This window comes from Copadichromis virginalis, linkage group LG18, assembly GCF_057382275.1.
Source record: "Copadichromis virginalis isolate Kocher_CV1m ecotype Utaka linkage group LG18, C_Virginalis_male_GT1.1, whole genome shotgun sequence".
NCBI lineage: Eukaryota > Metazoa > Chordata > Actinopteri > Cichliformes > Cichlidae > Copadichromis > Copadichromis virginalis.
In genome coordinates, this window is record NC_140635.1 from 2,157,043 (window position 1) to 2,178,402 (window position 21,360).

A 21,360-nucleotide genomic window follows, 5' to 3' on the forward strand; every position below is an offset into this window, starting at 1 on the left:
TTGAAGATTCCCCCATCTCTTCTGAACAAAACGGTGTAAGAATGACCGTTCTAGCCCCTACGGTTAGGAAATTACGGTCATTTGTTTGAGGGGAGTCGTCACTATGAGAAATAGACTGCAAAAATCCTGTGTCTCTCTGTGCTGCTGCGTGTGTAAACAGATGCACCTGTTTTGGTGGGGAAAAGTGCACAGCCTCTCTGATTGGTGGATTCAAATTCACCAGCTCCCAGGCTGACCTAGAAACTTACTTCTCTCTCCCTGTGTGTGTGTGTGTGTGTGTGTGTGTGTGTGTGTGTGTGTGTGTGTGACAGAGAGAGAGAGAGAGAGAAAGGCTTTTAATGGGATGATCTCATTCTAAGATTTAAATTCAATATATTTAGACTGGTTGACTGAATTGGATCTTGTGTGTGGGTCTCTCTGTGCATGTGTGTTTCCTCATGTGTACATATTTGTGATTGTGTGGCTGTAATAAATTTTTTTGCAGATTTTTGTCATTTAACAAGTATATTTGAGGGACCCTCAGCATGTTCAGCATTTTTTCAGCTGTCCATTTTGCTTTTCCAATTTTTCTGTTTAACTTATTACTATTGTGCTAAATCATACTATTTCTGCTATTTTATAAGATTTGTGCTTAATATACTATTTCTGCTTTTATAGGATTTGTGCTTAATATAGTATTTCTGCTAAATGTAGTATTTATGCTTAATCATACTATTTCTGCTTTTCATAGTATTTGTGCTTAATATAGTATTTCTGCTAAATTTAGTATTTCTGATTAATTATAGTTTTTCTACTAAATCATAGTACAGTATTTCTGCTTTTTATGGGATTTGTGCTAAAACAAAGTATTTCTACTAAATGTAGTATTTGTGCTTAATCATACCATTTCTGCTTTTTATAGGATTTGTGCTTAATATAGTATTTCTGCTAAATTATAGTATTTCTGCCAAATTATAATATTTGTGCTAAAACATAGTCTCAATTTAAAATTACAATATTCATAGTTCATCACAGTGTCTCTGGTAAATCACAATATTTCTGCTCTGTTGTACTATTTTTCTAAATCATAGTGTTTCTGTAATGTTTAAGTATTTTTGGCTAAATATATTCTTTCTGTTATCTTATACTATTTCTCCTAAATTCTTGTATTTTTGAGAAGTTATCATGTTTCTGGTAAGTTACAATATTTCTGCTAAATTCTGCTATGCTATTGTATTTCTGCCAAGTATTATGTTTCCTCTAAGATATTGCAGTTCTGCTAAGTTATTCCATTTTAGCAAACTTCTTTTGCTTCTGCAAAGTTTTTACAATTTCTGCAACTTTTCAGCTTTTTCAGCTACTTTTTGCATACAGCTTCAGCTTTAAGCATCCACACTGCATTTTCGCAGGAAATGCAAATTTTTCTAGTTATTATTATTCTTAGGACTTCCGTACACTTTTCGCCGTTAAACTACTTCCACAATTTTCAGCCGATTTTCACCGTTCAAATTTTAAACTATTCAGCTATTTTTGCTCTTTCCGGCTATGACTTTTGCTATTTTTAACTATTATACTTTTTAAAATATTCCACTTTTTTCCTTTAATTTGTCCCATTGAAATGAATGGGAAACTTCTGCAATTCTGCTAAATTTTGCTTGTTTTTGAAACTTAACTACTTCCTCAAATTTTCACCTAGAACAACCATTCAAACTTTAAAATGTTCACAAATTATTGGGCTATTCATGTATTATTCAGCTTTTTCAAATCTTATACCGTTTTACTTTTATGCCTCTTAAAGTTTTGAGTTTCATTTTTTTGATTTTTCACAAAATACATGTGTTGTTATGGTTGCTATGCTCTTGGCTTCCAGTGTGCCACTGAAGGTTTTGCAATTTTCACTTCATGTCCGAACAACTTCCTGCTACTTGCTCAATTTTCACTCAACTTCCACAAATTATACATCAAAACGTAGGTATTTTTGCTGGCTTTCAGAAAATGTCACTATCATTGTTGTGGGATTTATAGAATTTTTGCAAATCTCCTCAGACCAACACAAGGTCTCAAAACTCTCCATATAAAGTCAATGGAGAGCTTGTTCAAAATCATCGCTGGATTTCTGTAATGAGAGGCATATTCGAATCGTCATATCTCCTTAACGAAGCGACTTTAAGACATGAGGCTTGTCCCCGAATAGCTTCAGACACCCCTGACGCTCACAATTCAAGAATTTCTTTCTCACCTATTACCGTTCTGAAATGAGTTGGACTTGTTTGAGGGTAGGAAATTCGTCCTTCGCTCAGATTTCTTCAGATTTAAAACTGTGGAAATGAACCACTTTTTTCTCTCGTCATAACTTTTTTTTGGATTTCCACAGAGACCTGAAAATTTCCATGACTGTTCACCAAAGCCTGCTGTCTCTTACGGTGAAAGAATGATATCGATACTCCAAATAGATTTCAAGTTACAAAGCGTTGTTTGAGGGCAAGTCAAGGCAGTTTTTGCTTCGCTCTACTCAGTTATGGTGCATTAGAAGTCAAATATCTTTAATAATTCATATTTTAATGATAAATTGTAAACACTGGAAGATTCCCCCATGTCTTCTGAACAAAACGGTGTAAGAATGACCGTTCTAGCCCCTACGGTTAGGAAATTATGGTCATTTGTTTGAGGGGAGTCGTCACTATGAGAAATAGACTGCAATAATCCTGTGCCTCTCTCTGCTGCGTGTGTAAAAAGATGCACCTTTTTTGGCGGGAAAACGTAAACAGCCACTCTGATTGGTGGATTTAAATTCGGCAGCTCTCTCCCTCTGTGTCTGTCTGTGTGTGTGTGTGTGTGTGTGTGTGTGTGTGTGTGTGTGTGTGTGTGTTTAGTGGGAGAGAGAGAACCCTGCCCTTATTTGGCAGCATGTCATTGTAGGATTTAAATTGAATATAGTTAGACTGATTGACTGGATTAGAGCCTGTGTCTGTGTGTCCCTCTCTGCATTTCTGTTTCAATATGCCTCCATATTTGTAATTTTGTAAGTTATTGCTATTCTGCTAAATCATAGTATTTCTGGTACTTTTTGGTACTTGTGCTAAATACAGTATTTCTGCTAAATTATAGTATTTCTGCTTTATTATACTATTTGTGCTAAAACATAGTATTTCTACTAAATGTAGTATTTCTGCTTTTTATACTATTTGTGCTAAATTATAATATTTCTGCTTTTTATACTATTTGTGCTAAATTATAATATTTCTGCTTTTTATACTATTTGTGCTAAATTATAATATTTCTGCTTTTTATACTATTTGTGCTAAAACAGTATTTCTACTAAATGTAGTATTTCTGCTTTTTATACTATTTGTGCTAAATTATAATATTTCTGCTTTTTATACTATTTGTGCTAAATTATAATATTTCTGCTTTTTATACTATTTGTGCTAAATTATAATATTTCTGCTTTTTATACTATTTGTGCTAAGACATAGTATTTCTACTAAATGTAGTATTTATGCTTAATCATACTATTTCTGCTTTTTATAGGATTTGTGCCTAATATAGTATTTCTGCTTTTTATAGGATTTGTGCTTAATATAGCATTTCTGCTAAATTATAGTATTTCTGCTTTTTATAGTATTTGTGCTAAAACATAGTATTTCTACTAAATGTAGTATTTATGCTTAATCATAGTATTTCTATATATTTCTGCCAGGTCCCCAGGCAGCCAATCCTCTGTGAGGACTTAGACATTCAAATTTTCAAATCAGGGCCTGCACAGTTTCCCAGCCAATCATATATGTGTCCTGAGGCATTCAAATTTGCATATTGGGGCCTTCATGGCTTCTAAGCCAGCCAATCATATATGTGGCCTCAGGCATTCAAATTTGCATATTGGGGGAATTCGTGGCTTCTAAGTCAACAAGTCATCCATGTCGTATATCTCTAAAAATTCACATTTTAATGATAAATTGTTAACACTGGAAGATTCCCCCATCTCTTCTGAACAAAACGGTGTAAGAATGACCGCTCTAGCCCCTACGGTTTGGAAATTATGGTCATTTGTTTGAGGGGAGTCCTCACTATGAGAAATAGGCTGCAATAATCCTGTGCCTCTCTCTGCTGCGTGTGTAAAAAGATGCACCTGTTTTGGCGGGAAAAAGTACACAGGCTCTCTGATTGGTGGATTCAAATTCAGCAGCTCCCAGGCTGACCTAGAAACTTAATTCTCTCTCCCTGTGCATTTTTTTGCTGATTTTTTCATTTAACAAGTATATTTGAGGGACCCTCAGCATGTTCAGCATTTTTTCAGCTGTCCATTTTGCTTTTCCAATTTTTCTGTTTAACTTATTACTATTGTGCTAAATCATACTGTTTCTGCTATTTCATAAGATTTGTGCTTAATATAGTCTTTCTGCTTTTAATAGGATTTGTGCTTAATATAGTATTTCTGCTTTTTATAGAATTTGTGCTTAATATAGTATTTCTGCTTTTTATAGGATTTGTGCTTAATATAGTATTTCTGCTTTTTATAGGATTTGTGCTTAATATAGTATTTCTGCTAAATTATAGTATTTCTGCTTTTTATAGTATTTGTGCTAAAACATAGTATTTCTACTATTGTAGTATTTATGCTTAATCATAGTATTTCTATATATTTCTGCCAGGTCCCCAGGCAGCCAATCCTCTGTGAGGACTCAGACATTCAAATTTTCAAATCAGGGCCTGCACGGCTTCCCAGCCAATCATATATGTGTCCTGAGGCATTCAAATTTGCATATTGGGGCCTTCATGGCTTCTAAGCCAGCCAATCATATCTGAGGGCTGAGGAATTCAAATCCACAAATCAGGGCCTGCACAGCTTCCCAGCCAGCCAATCATGTATGTGGGCTCCAGGTATTCAAATTTGCATATTGGGGAATTCGTGGCTTCTAAGTCAACAAGTCATCCATGTCATATATCTCTAAAAATTCATATTTTAATAATAAATTGTCAACACTTGAAGATTCCCCCATCTCTTCTGAACAAAACGGTGTAAGAATGACCGCTCTAGCCCCTATGGTTAGGAAATTATGGTCATTTGTTTGAGGGGAATCCTCACTATGTGAAATAAACTGAAAGAAGCAGGTCTATGTCTCTGTGCTGCGTGTGTAAAAAGATGCACCTGTTTTGGCGGGAAAACGTAAACAGGCTCTCTGATTGGTGGATTCAAATTCAGCAGCTCCCAGGCTGACCTAGAAACTTACTTCTCTCTCCCTGTGTGTGTGTGTGTGTGTGTGTGTGTGTGTGTGTGTGTGTGTGTGTGTGTGTGTGTGTGTGACAGAGAGAGAGAGAGAGAGAGAGAGAGAGAGAGAGAGAGAGAGAGAGAGAGAGGCTTTTAATGGGATGATCTCATTCTAAGATTTAAATTCAATATATTTAGACTGGTTGACTGAATTGGATCTTGTGTGTGGGTCTCTCTGTGCATGTGTGTTTCCTCATGTGTACATATTTGTGATTGTGTGGCTGTAATAATTTTTTTTGCAGATTTTTGTCATTTAACAAGTATATTTGAGGGACCCTCAGCATGTTCAGCATTTTTTCAGCTGTCCATTTTGCTTTTCCAATTTTTCTGTTTAACTTATTACTATTGTGCTAAATCACACTATTTCTGCTATTTTATAAGATTTGTGCTTAATATACTATTTCTGCTTTTATAGGATTTGTGCTTAATATAGTATTTCTGCTAAATGTAGTATTTATGCTTAATCATACTATTTCTGCTTTTCATAGTATTTGTGCTTAATATAGTATTTCTGCTAAATTTAGTATTTCTGATTAATTATAGTTTTTCTACTAAATCATAGTACAGTATTTCTGCTTTTTATGGGATTTGTGCTAAAACAAAGTATTTCTACTAAATGTAGTATTTGTGCTTAATCATACCATTTCTGCTTTTTATAGGATTTGTGCTTAATATAGTATTTCTGCTAAATTATAGTATTTCTGCCAAATTATAATATTTGTGCTAAAACATAGTCTCAATTTAAAATTACAATATTCATAGTTCATCACAGTGTCTCTGGTAAATCACAATATTTCTGCTCTGTTGTACTATTTTTCTAAATCATAGTGTTTCTGTAATGTTTAAGTATTTTTGGCTAAATATATTCTTTCTGTTATCTTATACTATTTCTCCTAAATTCTTGTATTTTTGAGAAGTTATCATGTTTCTGGTAAGTTACAATATTTCTGCTAAATTCTGCTATGCTATTTCTGCCAAGTATTATGTTTCCTCTAAGATATTGCAGTTCTGCTAAGTTATTCCATTTTAGCAAACTTCTTTTGCTTTTGCAAAGTTTTTACAATTTCTGCAACTTTTCAGCTTTTTCAGCTACTTTTTGCATACAGCTTCAGCTTTAAGCATCCACACTGCATTTTCGCAGGAAATGCAAATTTTTCTAGTTAAGGTTAGGATTTGTATATTTTTTATTCCAATCCATTCTTCTTTTGCAGCATTTAAATAACCTTTATCAGATTTGATGGTTTTGTTACAGACTTTTCAAAATGTGGGATTAAATTGTGTTAAAATGTACAAAACAGTGATGTCATGTTTTGTGACGAGGACCGAGGCACAGAGAGACTTGATGAATTTAAGAATCTTATGATTTAATAAAGAAATTTGCAGACTTGCACAGAGATGGTAAAATTATGATGACTGATAACGGAGACGAAGACAACAGACGACGAGGACAGGGAGGAACAGGGGTTTAAATGCACCAAGGAGACAGACAGAGGGAACTCAGGACAACTGGAGACACTTAAGGATGCAGGGACTGACAGAGACTGGGACGAAGTCTCAAACTCCTCCGAGTAAAGTTTGTTGCCTGGCTGGTCAGCTCTCTGGGTGCTCAGCACCCTCAAAGCTCTGATCCTAGCAGCGCCCTGATAGCTGATAAACATTTACTGTGTTTTATGAAGCAACTAAATTACAGAAAAATTACAGGAAAGTAAACAAAAAGTAAAATTACACTTTTTAAATAAAAGCATAAAAATCAACACAATAAAAACTCCATAAACATCAACATCAGGAGTCACTGAGAAAATAAACTTAATATTAGATCAAAGTTAAAGAATATAAAGAAGCTGAAAGTAAAAAGTAAAAAGTTGAACATTGTAAAGTCCAATAAAATATAATCACACTTCTATGTTAAAGATAAATCAGTTTAAAATGAGATCTTATCAGGAAGCAAACAGTAAATATGAGGTTTTTTACACGTGTCGTTTGTCTTCATCGACTGAGTTCAGATCTTTATCGTCTCAGTTCAAACTGGTCTCGACCTTTTCTTTGTTCTTCTTTGTGATCACATGAACGTTCAGTGACGGAGTTTCTCTCCTTGCTCTATTTTAGCCATGAGCTCTGCTTTTTCCTTCATCTCCATCAGAGACTCAACTCGTTGCTTCCAGCCTTCTTTGCCCTCAGATTTCTCTCCTTCAATAAGCATGTCGATGTACTCTGGAGTGGACAGAGGGTTTGGCTTCAGTGCTATCTCTTTGAGTCTGTTCAGACACTTGGAAGATTCCTCCACCAGTTTCACTACGTCAGCCTGCAAACTTTTATACTCAGCATTCAGTTTATCAATCACTTTCTGGACAGTCATCTTCTCTCCTGTGGCTTTGAGATATTTTTCTTGCAGATCTTTTCTTGTTACTTTTTTTTTAAAATGTTCATAGCGCCATCTGTACTTCTGGTTAAAGTGTATTTTCCAAATACATTTTCCTGGACATTGAGTACAATATCCATTTGATCCAATTGCTACACAGATCATTTTATCTGCATCATTTGGTATGGGACAAGGGTAGTGACAGGTATAATGACACTGCTGACAGTTGGTGATGTAGTTTCCAGAGCCAGAAATGTCCTCCTGAACACACTTTATGACAGGAATTTCAAATTCAAAGTTCTCATTTCTGCCGATCTCTGCTTCATATTCTTTAAGTTTTTCCCTCGTCTCTTTTATCTCCTCAAGCTTGGCTAACCCAAGTTTCACCTGCTCCTGCAGATTCTCAACTGAAATCTGGAGCTGCTTTCTTTCTCTGAGGACTTCCTTTGTCAGTGTCAAGCTTTTAGTTTGTATGAGATTCAGAGCAGCAAAAAAGCTCTTTATGCTCTCTGCCCCCATCTCCCAAAACATCTGATCAAAACGTCCTCCTTTACCAACATCACTCCTGCTGACTCTTTCAAATGATTTATTTTCTGCAAACAAGGCTGAATTATTGAATTTGAAGTGAGCCGGCAGTCCGTCTTTTGTTTTAGGACATGGGACTCCTGCAGCATTGATCGCCTCTAGAACTGGAGGTCTCTGATCGTCTGCAAATGTCACCAGGATCCTGATGTTTTCTGCCACATCTTTGCCAAAGATTGAGAGCACTGAATCAAACGCATATTTTTGTGTTGGTGTGAGTCGTGCTAAAGCAGCCTGAGCTACAAAACACACAGCATCGATTTCAGTGACACCATGTGAGGAAGTGAAGAGATTACGTAGCTGCTCTGTGATCTCTCTGTCTCTTTCTATGCCTCTTGTATCTCCAAAGCCTGGAGTGTCCACAATGGTCAGAGAGAACGGGATTTTAAATCCCTCCTGGTGGTTGATTTTGTACACAGTGACTTCAGAGGTCTGACTGTGAGCTTGTGATGTTGACTGATCCTCATTAATGAATTTAAACCTGAAACTGTCCTCCCACTCGACACCAACAATGTAGTTGATCATCCCATCGATCAGAGTGGACTTTCCTGATCCAGTCGCTCCAAAAAGCATTATTGTACGATTCTGCCTCGTGCTTTCTTCTCCAAAGTTAAACTTCCTGCATCCATCTATGTTCATGTGTTCTTCTGTCAGAGGCAGTTTGTAAACTGAGGGGGAATCAGATTTGATCTTTTTACTTTTAATCCTGAGAAGTTCTGCGAGGCGGTTAAATGTTGTGCAGACTTTAACAGTGATGCTTTCTTTGCTTCTTCCAGTTGAACCACAATCACATCTGACCCTGACTGCATATTCTGTCTCTGTCTGAAGACCTGAAAGGATCACATTTTCACCTGCTGACTGTGTTTGGTTCCACTGCAGAGCTTCCTCATTTTCATCTGTTTTTGAATACTCCACCATGTAACTCAATATCTGCACATCCTCTCCAAGCTCAGCAGGTTTCTCCCAGCTCACTGATATCTCACTTGAATATGGCTGAGCTTGAGGTTTTCCAGGAGGGCTGCAGGGTAAAGTTTTAATGGCATCACTGATTACATTAGCTGGTCCGACACCTGCTGAGGTCACTGCTCTGCATCTGAACACATACTCTGTGTTTGGCTTCAGATCTCTCACTGTGACTTCTTCAGCCTTTGCTTCTGTCTTCTGCTGCCATCCATCCTCTCCACTGACACAGTACTCAACAGAGTAGGAGGTGATGTTCTCTGCTCCAAATCTGGGTGGAGAAATCTTCAGTGTCACACTGTTGTGGTTTATGTCAGCTGCTGTCACAGTTTCAGGCTTTGAAGGAGGCTCAAAGTTCTCACTGACAGTAAATCCACCTTCATAAAGGTAGATGCTGGAACCTTCCTGGGTCTCATTAGTTAACCCCACTGTCAGGAACTTCATGTTCTTGTTCTCCTTGTTGGCCTCTGCAAAATCACTGAAGAGTTTTGCTTTTCTCCTCATTTCATCTGTTACTTCTTTTGAGGCGTACCATTGTTCCTTCTCTACATCATGAGTGTGAGGATCTTGAAGGTCTGGCTTGGTTTTTCCTCTTAAGTATCTTGATAAAGCTGAGAGGTACGGTTCATCCTTTCCCAGAGAGGTGAAAACAAAACACACAACATGCTCTGCACTCAGACTTTCCTTGTACAGATCATTTTGAGACGAGATGATTTTGGTGTTTTTCATCATCCTGGTAAAAGACATTAAAGTGTAGATTTCTCTCTCTTTACAGTCCATCCACTCGTTCAGGCTTTTGCTGCTGAAAGGTGAAGAATGTCTCTTCTTCAGGATCTCTGCAAGCTCAGCTTCCTCTTCTCCTCCTCCTCGGATTGATGGAAGCTTCTTGGCCAAAGTTTGTTGGAATTCCAGCTTGAACTCAGAGCACATTTCTTTGAAACTTTTAATTTTTTTACCAATCTGTGGGAACTGCTGTGCAGTGCTGGTTCCCAGTACATCATTGGACCTCATTTCCAGCTCACTGAAGTCCTCCAGGACTGTCTGTGCTTCTTGAACTAATCCTATACTGATCTGACGGACGAGTTGAGCAGCAGAAGAATCTAAAGCTGTCAGTGGCAGCAGCCAGACCTTCACTGGTACAGCTTTGTCTCCCAGTAATCCTGGCAGGCTTTGGTAGACTTCTACTGCACCTTGAAAGGTTGTTGGTGGTTTTGGAAGACAGAAGTCTCCATAAAACCTGCAGGAGAATTTATGAACACTTTCTTTGTCCTTGTCTTCCATCTTCAGGGAACCTTCACCCTCTACAGAAAGTAAGGGAATCTTCTTGATGATCACCTTCAAGTTGCCCTGAACATCTTGATGATTTTCCTGTTCAGAAACTTCACGGTCAAACACAAAGAAAGCTTGTGCTCCATAAAGAATAGCTGTGACTACATGTGTTGCTAAGCCTTGATCAAAAACATATGGATGCTTCACGTTTCCTCTTCCAAGATGTTTCATGGACAGCTCCTGGAACTTTGTGGTTGCCTTGTACTTCAGTGTTACTCTGGCCTGATTTCTGGAAGATTTACTATCATTCAGATATTTGGCAGATCCATCAACCTGAACCAGTCCACCCAGGAAACTTGCCTTCAGTGAAGCTTCAACATTCAGAGCTGAAGATTTGTCTGAAATTGATTCAGATGCAACAATTTCAAAATCATTAGAGGCCTGCGGTCTTTCTCCAACATCTTTCATCAGGTCATCACGATCCCACAGAGTCATTCCTGCAAAAGAAGAAGCAACAAAAGTACTACCAGGACTCCATCAATTAAATCACATTCTAAAATAAATGTTAAAAAATGATTTTAAAAAATGTGAATTTTAAAATAAACAAACAGAGTGGTGTGTTTCTATGAGCAAACTTGTCAAACTTTTGCTGTTGATTTTTTCACGACTTTCCTTGTTGTGTTTTTTCATCTCTTTTTGTGATATTCACCAAAATGAAATAAAAATAGTAAATGAAGCACAAATCTTTTGTTTGTCTGGATGAACCAGATTAACTGAGTTCTTCCAGATGAAGAGTTCAGGCTCTGCATCTGAGTTTTCAGTATTTAAGATAATGACAGTAATAATGTCAAAAATGGCAGTTTGGATTTCCTTGAGGGAAACGTTCTAATAACTAATTTAGTGACGCCACTGTCAAAAGACTACATGTCACTGATCAGCCAATCAGTGACATGCAGTTGGTACAAAAAAAGTATCTGGTACCAGGTATTACCAGCTAATGATGAAATCGTAAAGACTGAGTTGACTCAAGCCAACCTGAGTAGCTCCAAATGGAAAAGCGCTCTAAGAGTTGGAGCGGATTTCCAGGTGTTGCATCATGGCTGCCAACTTGTTTTAATAGTGACTGACTTTACTCATGAGGATCAGGGAAGATGTTCTTATCTTTATGTTATCTTTAGGCCCTGTCAGTTGCACATTGATTACAGGAGCTAGTTAGAGCTTGTTTTTGTTTTGTTTTTTCTTTTACAAAAAGGCATAAATAGAAGTCAGAAGCAGGAATAATAAAACCTTGGCTGTTTCCACAGGACTTCAAACACTAATCTGCTAGAATCCAACAACTTTGAGCAAGCAGCAGGTTTTAATTCTGTTTGAAGGCTCAGTTTGAACCTTCTTTGAGAATTATAAAAATAAAAAATTAGCAGGACAAAGGAACAGTCCGGATCACTTTAACACAACTGGGTGCAGTTAAAACCACGAGGCAACCTGTGGAGCTGAAACTTGGAAATGTTAAACACTACAGTTCCTCTGGGTGCCACAAGGCTCCAAAAGGGAGTTAGTCCCAACAGACAGTGACGGTTCTAGCCTGTTTGGCGCCCTGGGCGAAGACTCCCTCTGGCGCGCCAGTTGGTTGTTTAGGGAGAAGGGGAAGTTTTTAGGAGTGACACCCACAACGGAAAGCGGGTATCACTATGTGAGACATTAGTGATGTTTAGCGTGTTTGGAGGCTGTAGTTAGTGTGTTGTGTAGTTATTGTTTTGTATTGTGTGTCAGTTAGACTGCTGAATTTCATATTTGCTCTAAAAAAGCCGTCAAAGGCAGATTCCAGTGTAAACGCTGTTCCCACATGGAAAACTGGACTGATGCACCTCCTGCTGTCAGACCTGCAGGGTTTAGGCCTGTGCTGTTCTCCTCTGTCTTATACTGAACACAAACTACATTTTTTGGACTGGCACAAATAATTTGTGTGCCTTCTTCTTTGATGCAGCACACCTGATTGTTCTGTAAATAGATTTAAATGGTTATATAAAAAACGCCTGAGGTCTTGGCTGCATTTTTAGGTAAATAGTACCATATAACTTTGTTGTTTGCAAAACTTGTGCATAATTTTTTAGAAATGTACAATTTCTATTTGCATTTCAAGCTATGAAAATGATTCGTTAAACATGTTTGTGGGTTTTACAGTAAAAAATATAACTTTTTTTTACTCGGATTTAGAATTTCCTGTCTGAGTTTAGATCAACTGTGCTAATATAGTATACTAAAATGAAAAAATAACTCAAATTTCAGATATTTGAGGTTGTGCTGAAAACAATGATACCAAACAAGGCAAGAAAAACATATTTTAAAGGTGAAATATAGAGGTAAAATCAAAAGTAGTCAAAAACAGCCAATTATACCATGGACCCCAGAGGGTTAACATAGAACTTTTGTCGGAACCATACTGAATTTCACCAGAGAAACACACACACACATATGAAGAGAGAGAGAGTATGCATTGTATTGTAACGATGGTTAAGTGTTATTGTACAGTGACATGTTGGTTATCTCTGCACACTGTTGTTGTTCCTTTAAGATTCATGTTTGGTTGTGCTGCAGGAAGTAGGGAGGGTGGTGTAGAGGAAGGGGAGGGGGGACCTGGTTGTTCGGTGTTATGTGTGTGTGCCAGGCTGAAGAGAGGTGTAGCACGAGGGCGCTCTCCCCTGAGTTAGCAACCCGCTTGCTTATGTGCCGAATAAACGGACAAACTGAGACCCAACCGTCTGGTTCTTGTGAATGTTACATTGGTGTCAGAAGTGAAGAAAGAAAAAAGAACCCCAGAACGCCCGACACCCTGTTGCTGGCGACGCTTGCCGTTACGAGACGAGGATGTTGCCGGGCAGGATTAAGAAGGAGACGGAGGAGAGGGAGGAGAGGGAGGTTCGTCCGCGCGCGCCCGCCCATGGAGTGAGGGAAACGGCGCTGCGGCTGTCTGCCGAGGCTGGATTTTCTCCAGGTTTGACTAGGCTCGGGAACTGTTCGCACAGCGGCCGCGATTCCAGCGGGAAGGAGTCGACCTCGCTTGGCGCGCCGTCACGTGATGTAAACAAACATGGCGGCGCCCAGCAAGCTGCAGCGAATATAAAAACGCCTAAGTTCAGCGGCAAGACGCCATGGGAAGTGTTTATCGCACAGTTCGAGCTGTTAGCTGTTGCAGCTGGCTGGTCTGAGGAACATAAAGCTCTCCAATTAGCTTTGTGCCGTGTGAGGATGCAGCTGCATGCCTGCTGCTGCTGACCAAGGAGCAGAGGGGAGATTATAATGCTCTGGTCGGAGCACTTCAGAGGCGCTTCGGGCAGTATAACCAACCAGTGCTGCTGAGGTCGGAGTTCCACAACAGACGCAGATTGCCAGGTGAGCCCCTCCGCATTTTGGCCCATGAAGTCGAGTGCCTTTGCCAGAGGGCGTATGACAGCATGCCACCATCAGTGCAGGCGGAGTTAGCTCGGGACCAGTTCCTGCAGGCCCTGAGCCCTAAAGAGCTCCGTATGCAAACTCAGCTTGCTCAGCCGGCCACACTCAGTGCAGCCCTGGAGCTAGCGTTGGAGAAGGAGATGCTTGCAGGATCCTCTGGGGGCGCTGATGATGCACACGTGGTGAGGGCTGTGTCAGCACCTGTGGAACAGATGGAGATGCCAGCGGGCCTGTGCAGTTGGGGATGTGGACAAGTCGGACACCTCATCAGGCAGTGCCCCAAGCTTGCAGCGGTTCAGGGAAACGCCCACGGGCCCGTGTAGGTGGAAGTACACGGGCCTGGGAGAACGACATCCCCACACCACCTCCACCCGGTGCGGCCATCGCTGTGGGCTGGACCCAGGTTGACGGCTTTTGCCATGTTCCAGTGACGATTGCGGGGGTGTCCTGTACGGCCCTGCTGGACACGGGGTCCAATGCAACGCTGGTCCGACCCGATGTTGTCCCAACCGGAGCTGCTGTGCAACCGACTAATGTGCAACTTAAGACTGTGACCGGTGATCTGGCCCCAATGAGAGGGAGGGGAGTGTTCCAGTTCAAGGTGGGGGACCTCGGTGTGTCTTATGCTGCCTGGGTGGCTGACGTGCAGGACGCCTGCATCCTTGGGCTGGATTTTTTACGAGCCATTGGTGGTGTACTGGACTTAGGCAAAGGATTCCTCGTACTCCCTGATGGGAAGAAGGTGCCGCTTATTCCTCCCCCGGTCTGCACAGCATCTGCCGCGGCGTCCACCTCCACCGCAGAGACCCCTACAGACCCGCCAGCAGAACAGCGGGCGGAGGAGGAGGAGAGGCTCTCAGCAGTGAGGAGTATCTGGTCAAAGAACTGTGAGGGGCTGACTCCACAGCAGGAAGAGAGTCTATGGCAGGTACTAAAAGAGTTTAGTGACATTTTTGCCCTGAAAGAAAGTGGTGTTGGCTTGACACACTTGGTAGAGCACGTCATTGAGACCGGGGATGCCCAGCCTATTAAAGTGCGCCCCCGCCGCCTGCCCCTGGCTCATCAGGAGGCTGCAGACAGAGAGTTGTGTGAAATGATGAAGGCGGGCATCATAGAGCCATCTGATAGCCCGTGGGCCTCCGCGGTGGTGATGGTGCCTAAGAAAAAAAGTCCTAGGATGCGTTTCTGTGTGGACTACAGACCACTCAACAAAGTGACGAAGAAGGACTCTTACCCCCTTCCCAGGATTGATGAGTCTCTCAACTTAGTAGCCGGGTCCTCCTGGTTCTCCACCCTGGACCTGCGGAGTGGCTACTGGCAGGTGCCACTGTCCCCGGAATCCAGACCGAAGACAGCCTTCTGCACTAACAGGGGACTATGGCAGTTCAAAGTCCTGAGCTTTGGTCTTTGCAACGCTCCTGCGACCTTCGAGAGGCTTATGGACAGTGTGCTGGCTGGCGTCCCACGGCAATGGTGTCTGGTTTACCTGGATGATCTTCTAGTGCACGGGGGCTCCTTTGATGCTGCCCTGGATGCCCTGAGACAAGTGTTGGAGAGGGTGGCGGCTGCAGGCCTGAAGCTGCATCCCGACAAGTGCCACTTCATGAGGAGGGAGGTGGAGTTTCTGGGCCACAAGCTGGGTCGTGAGGGCATCAGCACTTTGGAGGAAAAAATTCACACCATTACTGAGTGGCCCACACCAGCAGACCAGAAACAGCTCAAAAGCTTCCTAGGACTGGCGTCTTATTACAGGAGGTTTGTGAAGGGCTTTTCCTCCATAACCGCACCACTCTTCCACCTGCTGCAGAAGGACCGTGACTTCATCTGGACACAGGACTGTCAGCAGGCGTTCGACACCCTCCGCAGATCGCTGACAGAGTCCCCAGTCCTTGCCCCCCCTGACCCCACCCTGCCTTTTGTCCTGGACACTGACGCAAGTAATGTGGGGCTGGGAGCGGTGTTGTCGCAGGTTGGGCCGAAAGGGGAGAAGGTGGTGGCGTACTTCAGCCGGGTCCTGAACAGGAGTGAGCGGCGCTACTGTGTCACACAACGAGAGCTGTTGGCTGTGGTGGCGGGGGTGAGACACTTTAAGTACTACCTGTGCGGCACAGCATTTGTTATCAGAACTGATCATGCTGCCCTTCAGTGGCTGATGTCTTTCAGGGAGCCAGAGGGACAGGTGGCTCGCTGGCTGGAGGAGCTCCAAGCCTTCAATTTCACCGTGGAGCACAGAGCAGGGACGCACCATTCTAACGTAGACGCCCTCTCTTGCCGCCCATGTGCTGCAGCTGGCTGCCGTTACTGTGAGAAGCGAGAGGAAATAAAGCGGGAACTCACGACAATAGACGGAGCAGCACAGCTCGCCTGCAGGGCTCTTCTGGTGGTGGATGCAGCGGAGTGGAGGGCATGGCAGGAACAAGACACGGACCTGCTGCCGGTCCTGCAGTGGCTGGAGAAGGGGGAGCAACCCCTTTGGGATGAGGTCACTGGGTTTTCCATCTGTACCAGGGGGCTATGGGCCAAGTTTGCAGCTCTCAGGTTGAAGGAGGGGGTGTTGGAGTGTACCTGGAAGGATCCTGCCACGGGGGAGGAGAGGTGGCAGGTTGTGGTGCCAAGGTCGCTGAGGTCAGCTGTGCTGGAAGCCTGCCATGGGAGCACTGGCTCCGGCCACTTTGGGGTCTCCAAGACTCTCCGCCGCCTCCGCCAGAGCTATTACTGGGGTCAACAGCGGAGGGATGTGGAGGACTTTTGCCGCAGCTGTGATGCATGTTCCTCACACAAAGGGCCACAGGACCAGTCCCGGGCTCAGCTTCAGCAGCAACCAGCAGGAGCCCCAATGGAGCGAGTAGCTGTGGACGTCATGGGCCCATTTCCTCGCACAGACAGAGGAAACCGCTATGTTCTTGTGGCCATGGACTATTTTACCAAGTGGCCGGAAGCATACGCCGTCCCAGATCAGGAGGCTGAGACTGTCGCTGATGTATTAGTGGAGGGGATGTTCAGCCGCTTTGGAACAGCAGAGATCCTCCACAGTGACCAGGGGCGTAACTTTGAGTCCAAGGTTTTTGCTGCCATGTGCGAACGCCTTGGGATTAAGAAGACCCGCACCACCCCACTTCACCCCCAAAGCGATGGGCTGGTGGAAAGGTTTAACAGGACGCTGGCCCAGCAGCTAGCCATCCTTACCTCAGAACACCAACGGGACTGGGATTACCATCTTCCCCTTACCCTCATGGCCTACAGGTCGGCAGTGCAGGACTCCACCCAATGTACGCCTGCCCTGCTCATGTTAGGGAGAGAGCTGAGAACTCCTGCAGAGTTGGCTTTTGGGAAGCCCCCGGACGCGCCAGAGGCACCACCGGGCCGGGACTACGCAATGAAGCTGCAGGACCGGCTGGATTCTGCACATTCCTACGCCCGAGAGCAGCTGGCGAAGGCAGGCCTGCGCCAAAAGAGGAATTACGACATCACCACTAAGGGGAGGCACTTCTGTGCTGGGGAGCTGGTGTGGGTCTACAGCCCAAAGAGGAGGAAGGGACGGTGTCCTAAACTGGATAGCAGCTGGGTGGGGCCTTGCAGCGTCCTAGAGCGAGTGGGGGAAGTTGTTTACAGGGTGCAGTTGCCTCCTAGGGGGAGGATAGTAGCGCTGCACAGAGACCGGATGGCCCCCTACAGAGGGCAGTCCCTCCCCTCCTTTCCAGAGGGACGTGTACAGAGCGTCCATGACCCTGCTCAGAGGGGCCCCCGACCGGGGCTGCGTTCCCCTCCCTCGGACTCTTCACCCCAAAGCCCCGAAGCTCCGCGTCCACCTCAGGGGCTCAGGAGGTCAAGGAGGGAACGTAGGCTACCACCCCGCCTCAGAGACTGTGTCGTTCCCTCGGGGATGAGGAACTTATTGCTGGGGGGGCAGTGTAATGATGGTTAAGTGTTATTGTACAGTGACATGTTGGTTATCTCTGCACACTGTTGTTGTTCCTTTAAGATTCATGTTTGGTTGTGCTGCAGGAAGTAGGGAGGGTGGTGTAGAGGAAGGGGAGGGGGGACCTGGTTGTTCGGTGTTATGTGTGTGTGCCAGGCTGAAGAGAGGTGTAGCACGAGGGCGCTCTCCCCTGAGTTAGCAACCCGCTTGCTTATGTGCCTAATAAACGGACAAACTGAGACCCAACCGTCTGGTTCTTGTGAATGTTACAGTATGCAAACAGCTACCAGACAGCCATCATAACTCGTCACACAATGAGAACAGGACAAATCAACAACTGACAATGACTAATTAATATTAAAATCTGTAACATAATGTATTGTTTGGAGCTTAGTCTGTTACTGTTGCTATTTTTACCATATCTTCTTGGAGCAACTGTAACTCACATAATTTGCTTAGGGATTAATAAAGTATTCTGATTCTGATTGTTTCAGGATGAGCTGCCATTATCCAATCACACATCTGCTTACCTGCATCTTTTGCTCGTTTCTCCTCCTCTTCTTTTCTCTTTTTTCTAAACTGAGCACCTGATGGCTTTGAACCCAGGATTCAAATCATTAATCCATAATGAGCTTGGATTTACAACAGTATGAATGAAATGTGCTCTATTTGGAAGCAGCAGGGCCCCCTCCCCTTTCCACGGGTTGTGTGTGAGACTTTAAATCATCAAACTATAAATTATACATTTTAAATTGTTATTGATCCCTTTACCCCGAGTCCTAAAGTGTATATTTATTTTCTTACTCTTCTTATATATATTGTTTGTTTACTTGCACTGCTGTAACTGGAGCCTCGTCGTCTCGTCTCTCTATCTACTGGACTGTATGTAGCGGAGATGACAATAAAGTTTACTTTGACTTCAGCAGCGAGCAGGCGCACCGAGGAAAAACAAACTATAAGTCTGTATCATAATGTCTGGTGTTTTCGTGTTTGTTGGTTTGTTATTACTTTGTTTTATTGGTTATTAGTATTGTATTGTAGATCAGCTTGTTAGTGTCGGTAATCGTGGTTGTAGGTATTGTCCGTAGTAAAAGTAGCCACGGGTGAATTATTTTATAACACGTATCTGATACTGGAGTTAGGGGCGTGGCTACTTTTACTGGCAGAAAGGCTGGAGTGATGGGAACCTGTTTGGGCTCACATCTGCTGCTTCAGCTGATGGTCTTTATGGTCTACAGTGACCCCTTGTGGACATTGTTAAATACCTCTGTGTTGAGTAGATGATGTGTTGTGATTGTTTCTTAGTTACTTTTGACTCTACTGATTACAGAATTGCCTGTTTCTGTTTCCAGAAAACCATGCTCCTAGTCACATATACCGTATCTTCTACAACTGTAAGTTCACGTATGGCTGCACTGCATTTGGATTAAGCCTGGCAAGCTCTGATGTAACCAATTCTTCTGTGGAACTTAAAGAAAATTAACTCAAGTCCTGGACTGCTGCCGTCATCAACAGAAGACTTAGGCCAGACTTATATATATATTATTCTACAGTCGACTGGCTTTAAAAAACGAAAGTTTGTGATGCATAAAGAATTTTTACATGTGAATTCTTACCAGTGACGAGCGAGTCACTGCGACAGTCGTACAACATCCCGACGCTGAAAGGCCGACCGAGCGCTGCCACCTCCATCTCACCTGATGTACCGTCCATTCTTCAGTCTAACCTGGAAAACACAGAAAAATTTTGAGGATGTTTTTCTGGTTCTTCTGCTGTCCAGCTGTTTGTTTTTATACCCATTACTATAACTGACAACATCTGGAATAGTTCCACCTGGCACCTCCTGGGTGAGACAGTGACAGTGTAGTAGGTTGTAAAATGCTGCACGGGAGCTAGCGCAACAGCTACACAGCCTCGCACGTCACCGCCCCACCAGCAAGCTAACGGCAGCTATAATGCTAACGCCAACTTACCCCCGAATGCCACATTCACCATCCAGCCTCCCGAGCTGTTTGATTTCTCAAAGCCACAGCAATGGGAAAAGTGGATAAGGAGGTTTGAAAGATTTCGACTTGCAAGCAACCTGCACCTTAGCTCAGAGGCTAACCAGGTGAACACACTCATCTACTGCATGGGGGATGAAGCAGATGATATCCTCCGAGGGCAACCTTTATCGGACATACTGCTTTGTACTGCTGCCTTTGTAAGAGACACTTTGGATACGTACTTTGTTCCCAGGAAAAACATTATCTATGAGAGAGCTCGCTTTAATCAAAGAACACAGCAAGCTAATGAGACTGTTGACTCGTTTGTCACCGCACTTTATGCTTTAGCTGAAAACTGCAGTTATGGTGCACTGCACGATGAGTTAATAAGAGATCGCCTCGTCGTGGGTCTGAGGGACATCAGCTTAGCGGAGAGACTTCAAATCGACAGAGATTTGACATTGGAGAAAGCGGTTAATCAGGCCCGGCAGTCTGAAGTCATCAAAAAACAACAGACAGACATCAGAGGGGAAAATAAGATGGAAATAGATGCTGTGACAGCGAAGCACAGGGAACAAAGGCATTCAACATTCAAACCCCGAAGAGAACGTAAATGCACAACAAAGGACAAAACACCAAATGGGAGATCATGCTACAGGTGTGGGAAAACCCCTGCGCATGGTAAAGGACAATGCCCAGCAAAAGATGCAACATGTCACTCATGTGGTAAAAGAGGACACTTCAGTAAAGTGTGTAAATCTGTTAAATCTGTGCATGTGACAGAAACAGAGAAAAGTGATGGTACACCCGTGTTTCTTGGTTCTGTAGACGCAGGTTCAGATCCTTGGTATGCAGACCTTACTATCAGAAACCACAAAGTTAGATTTAAGATGGACACAGGAGCTGACGTCTCTGTTATCCCAGCCCAGATGTATTACTGCATAAACCAAAATGAGACAGAGTTATGTAAACCAGATAGACCATTGTTTGGTCCAGGTGGTACTCCACTTGATGTGTTGGGTATGAGCAGAGAAACAATTTGCAAAGGTGAACAGGAAATACAGGAAAATGTCTACATTATCAAAGATTTGCACATAGCACTGTTAAGCAGGCCAACAAGTGTCAAGCTGAACCTTGTGTGTAGAGCTGACAGTATTGACATGAATGTGTTGAATGAGAACTACCCAAAGCTGTGTCAGGGATTAGGTTTAATGCAACAACCTTATACGATTAAGTTGAAACCCAATGCTGTGCCTTCTTCCCTGGCCGCACCAAGACGGGTCCCCATCCCTTTGTTAGGAAAGGTGAAACGGGAACTGGAAAGAATGGAGTTCATGGGAGTAATCAGCAGAGTTGAAGAACCAACAGAATGGTGTGCAGGTATGGTCCCAGTGCCAACAAAAAACGACTCTGTGCGTATTTGTGTTGACCTCACCCACCTCAATGAAGCAGTGTGCAGAGAAAAGTACATCCTGCCTTCGGTTGAACAGACACTTGGATCCCTGGCGGGAGCAAAAGTCTTCAGTAAGTTAGATGCAAACAGAGGCTTCTGGCAGGTTCCATTGTCACCAGAGTCAGCACACTACAC

At 43.0% G+C, this 21,360-nt stretch overlaps 1 protein-coding gene across 1 annotated transcript; it reads right to left on the reverse strand.

Moving 5' to 3' along the window:
• Window positions 1–6,800: 6,800 nt before the first annotated feature.
• LOC146686888 (uncharacterized) lies at window positions 6,801–19,556 on the reverse strand. Its single transcript, XM_085439272.1, has 2 exons — window positions 19,404–19,556; window positions 6,801–10,915 (listed from the first exon to the last, which is right to left on the reverse strand). Exons 1-2 carry the CDS (start codon window positions 19,498–19,500, stop codon window positions 7,320–7,322), a joined length of 3,693 nt encoding a protein of 1,230 aa, XP_085295398.1. The 5' UTR covers window positions 19,501–19,556; the 3' UTR covers window positions 6,801–7,319.
• Window positions 19,557–21,360: the final 1,804 nt, after the last annotated feature.

Excerpts from the sequence above, each read along its gene's own strand:
- LOC146686888 (XM_085439272.1), bottom strand. The coding sequence starts at position 19,500 with ATGGACGGTACATCAGGTGAGATGGAGGTGGCAGCGCTCGGTCGGCCT. Across the intron at positions 10,916-19,403 it reads CAGTGACTCGCTCGTCACTG|GAATGACTCTGTGGGATCGT; the intron begins GTAAGAATTCAC and ends CTTCTTTTGCAG.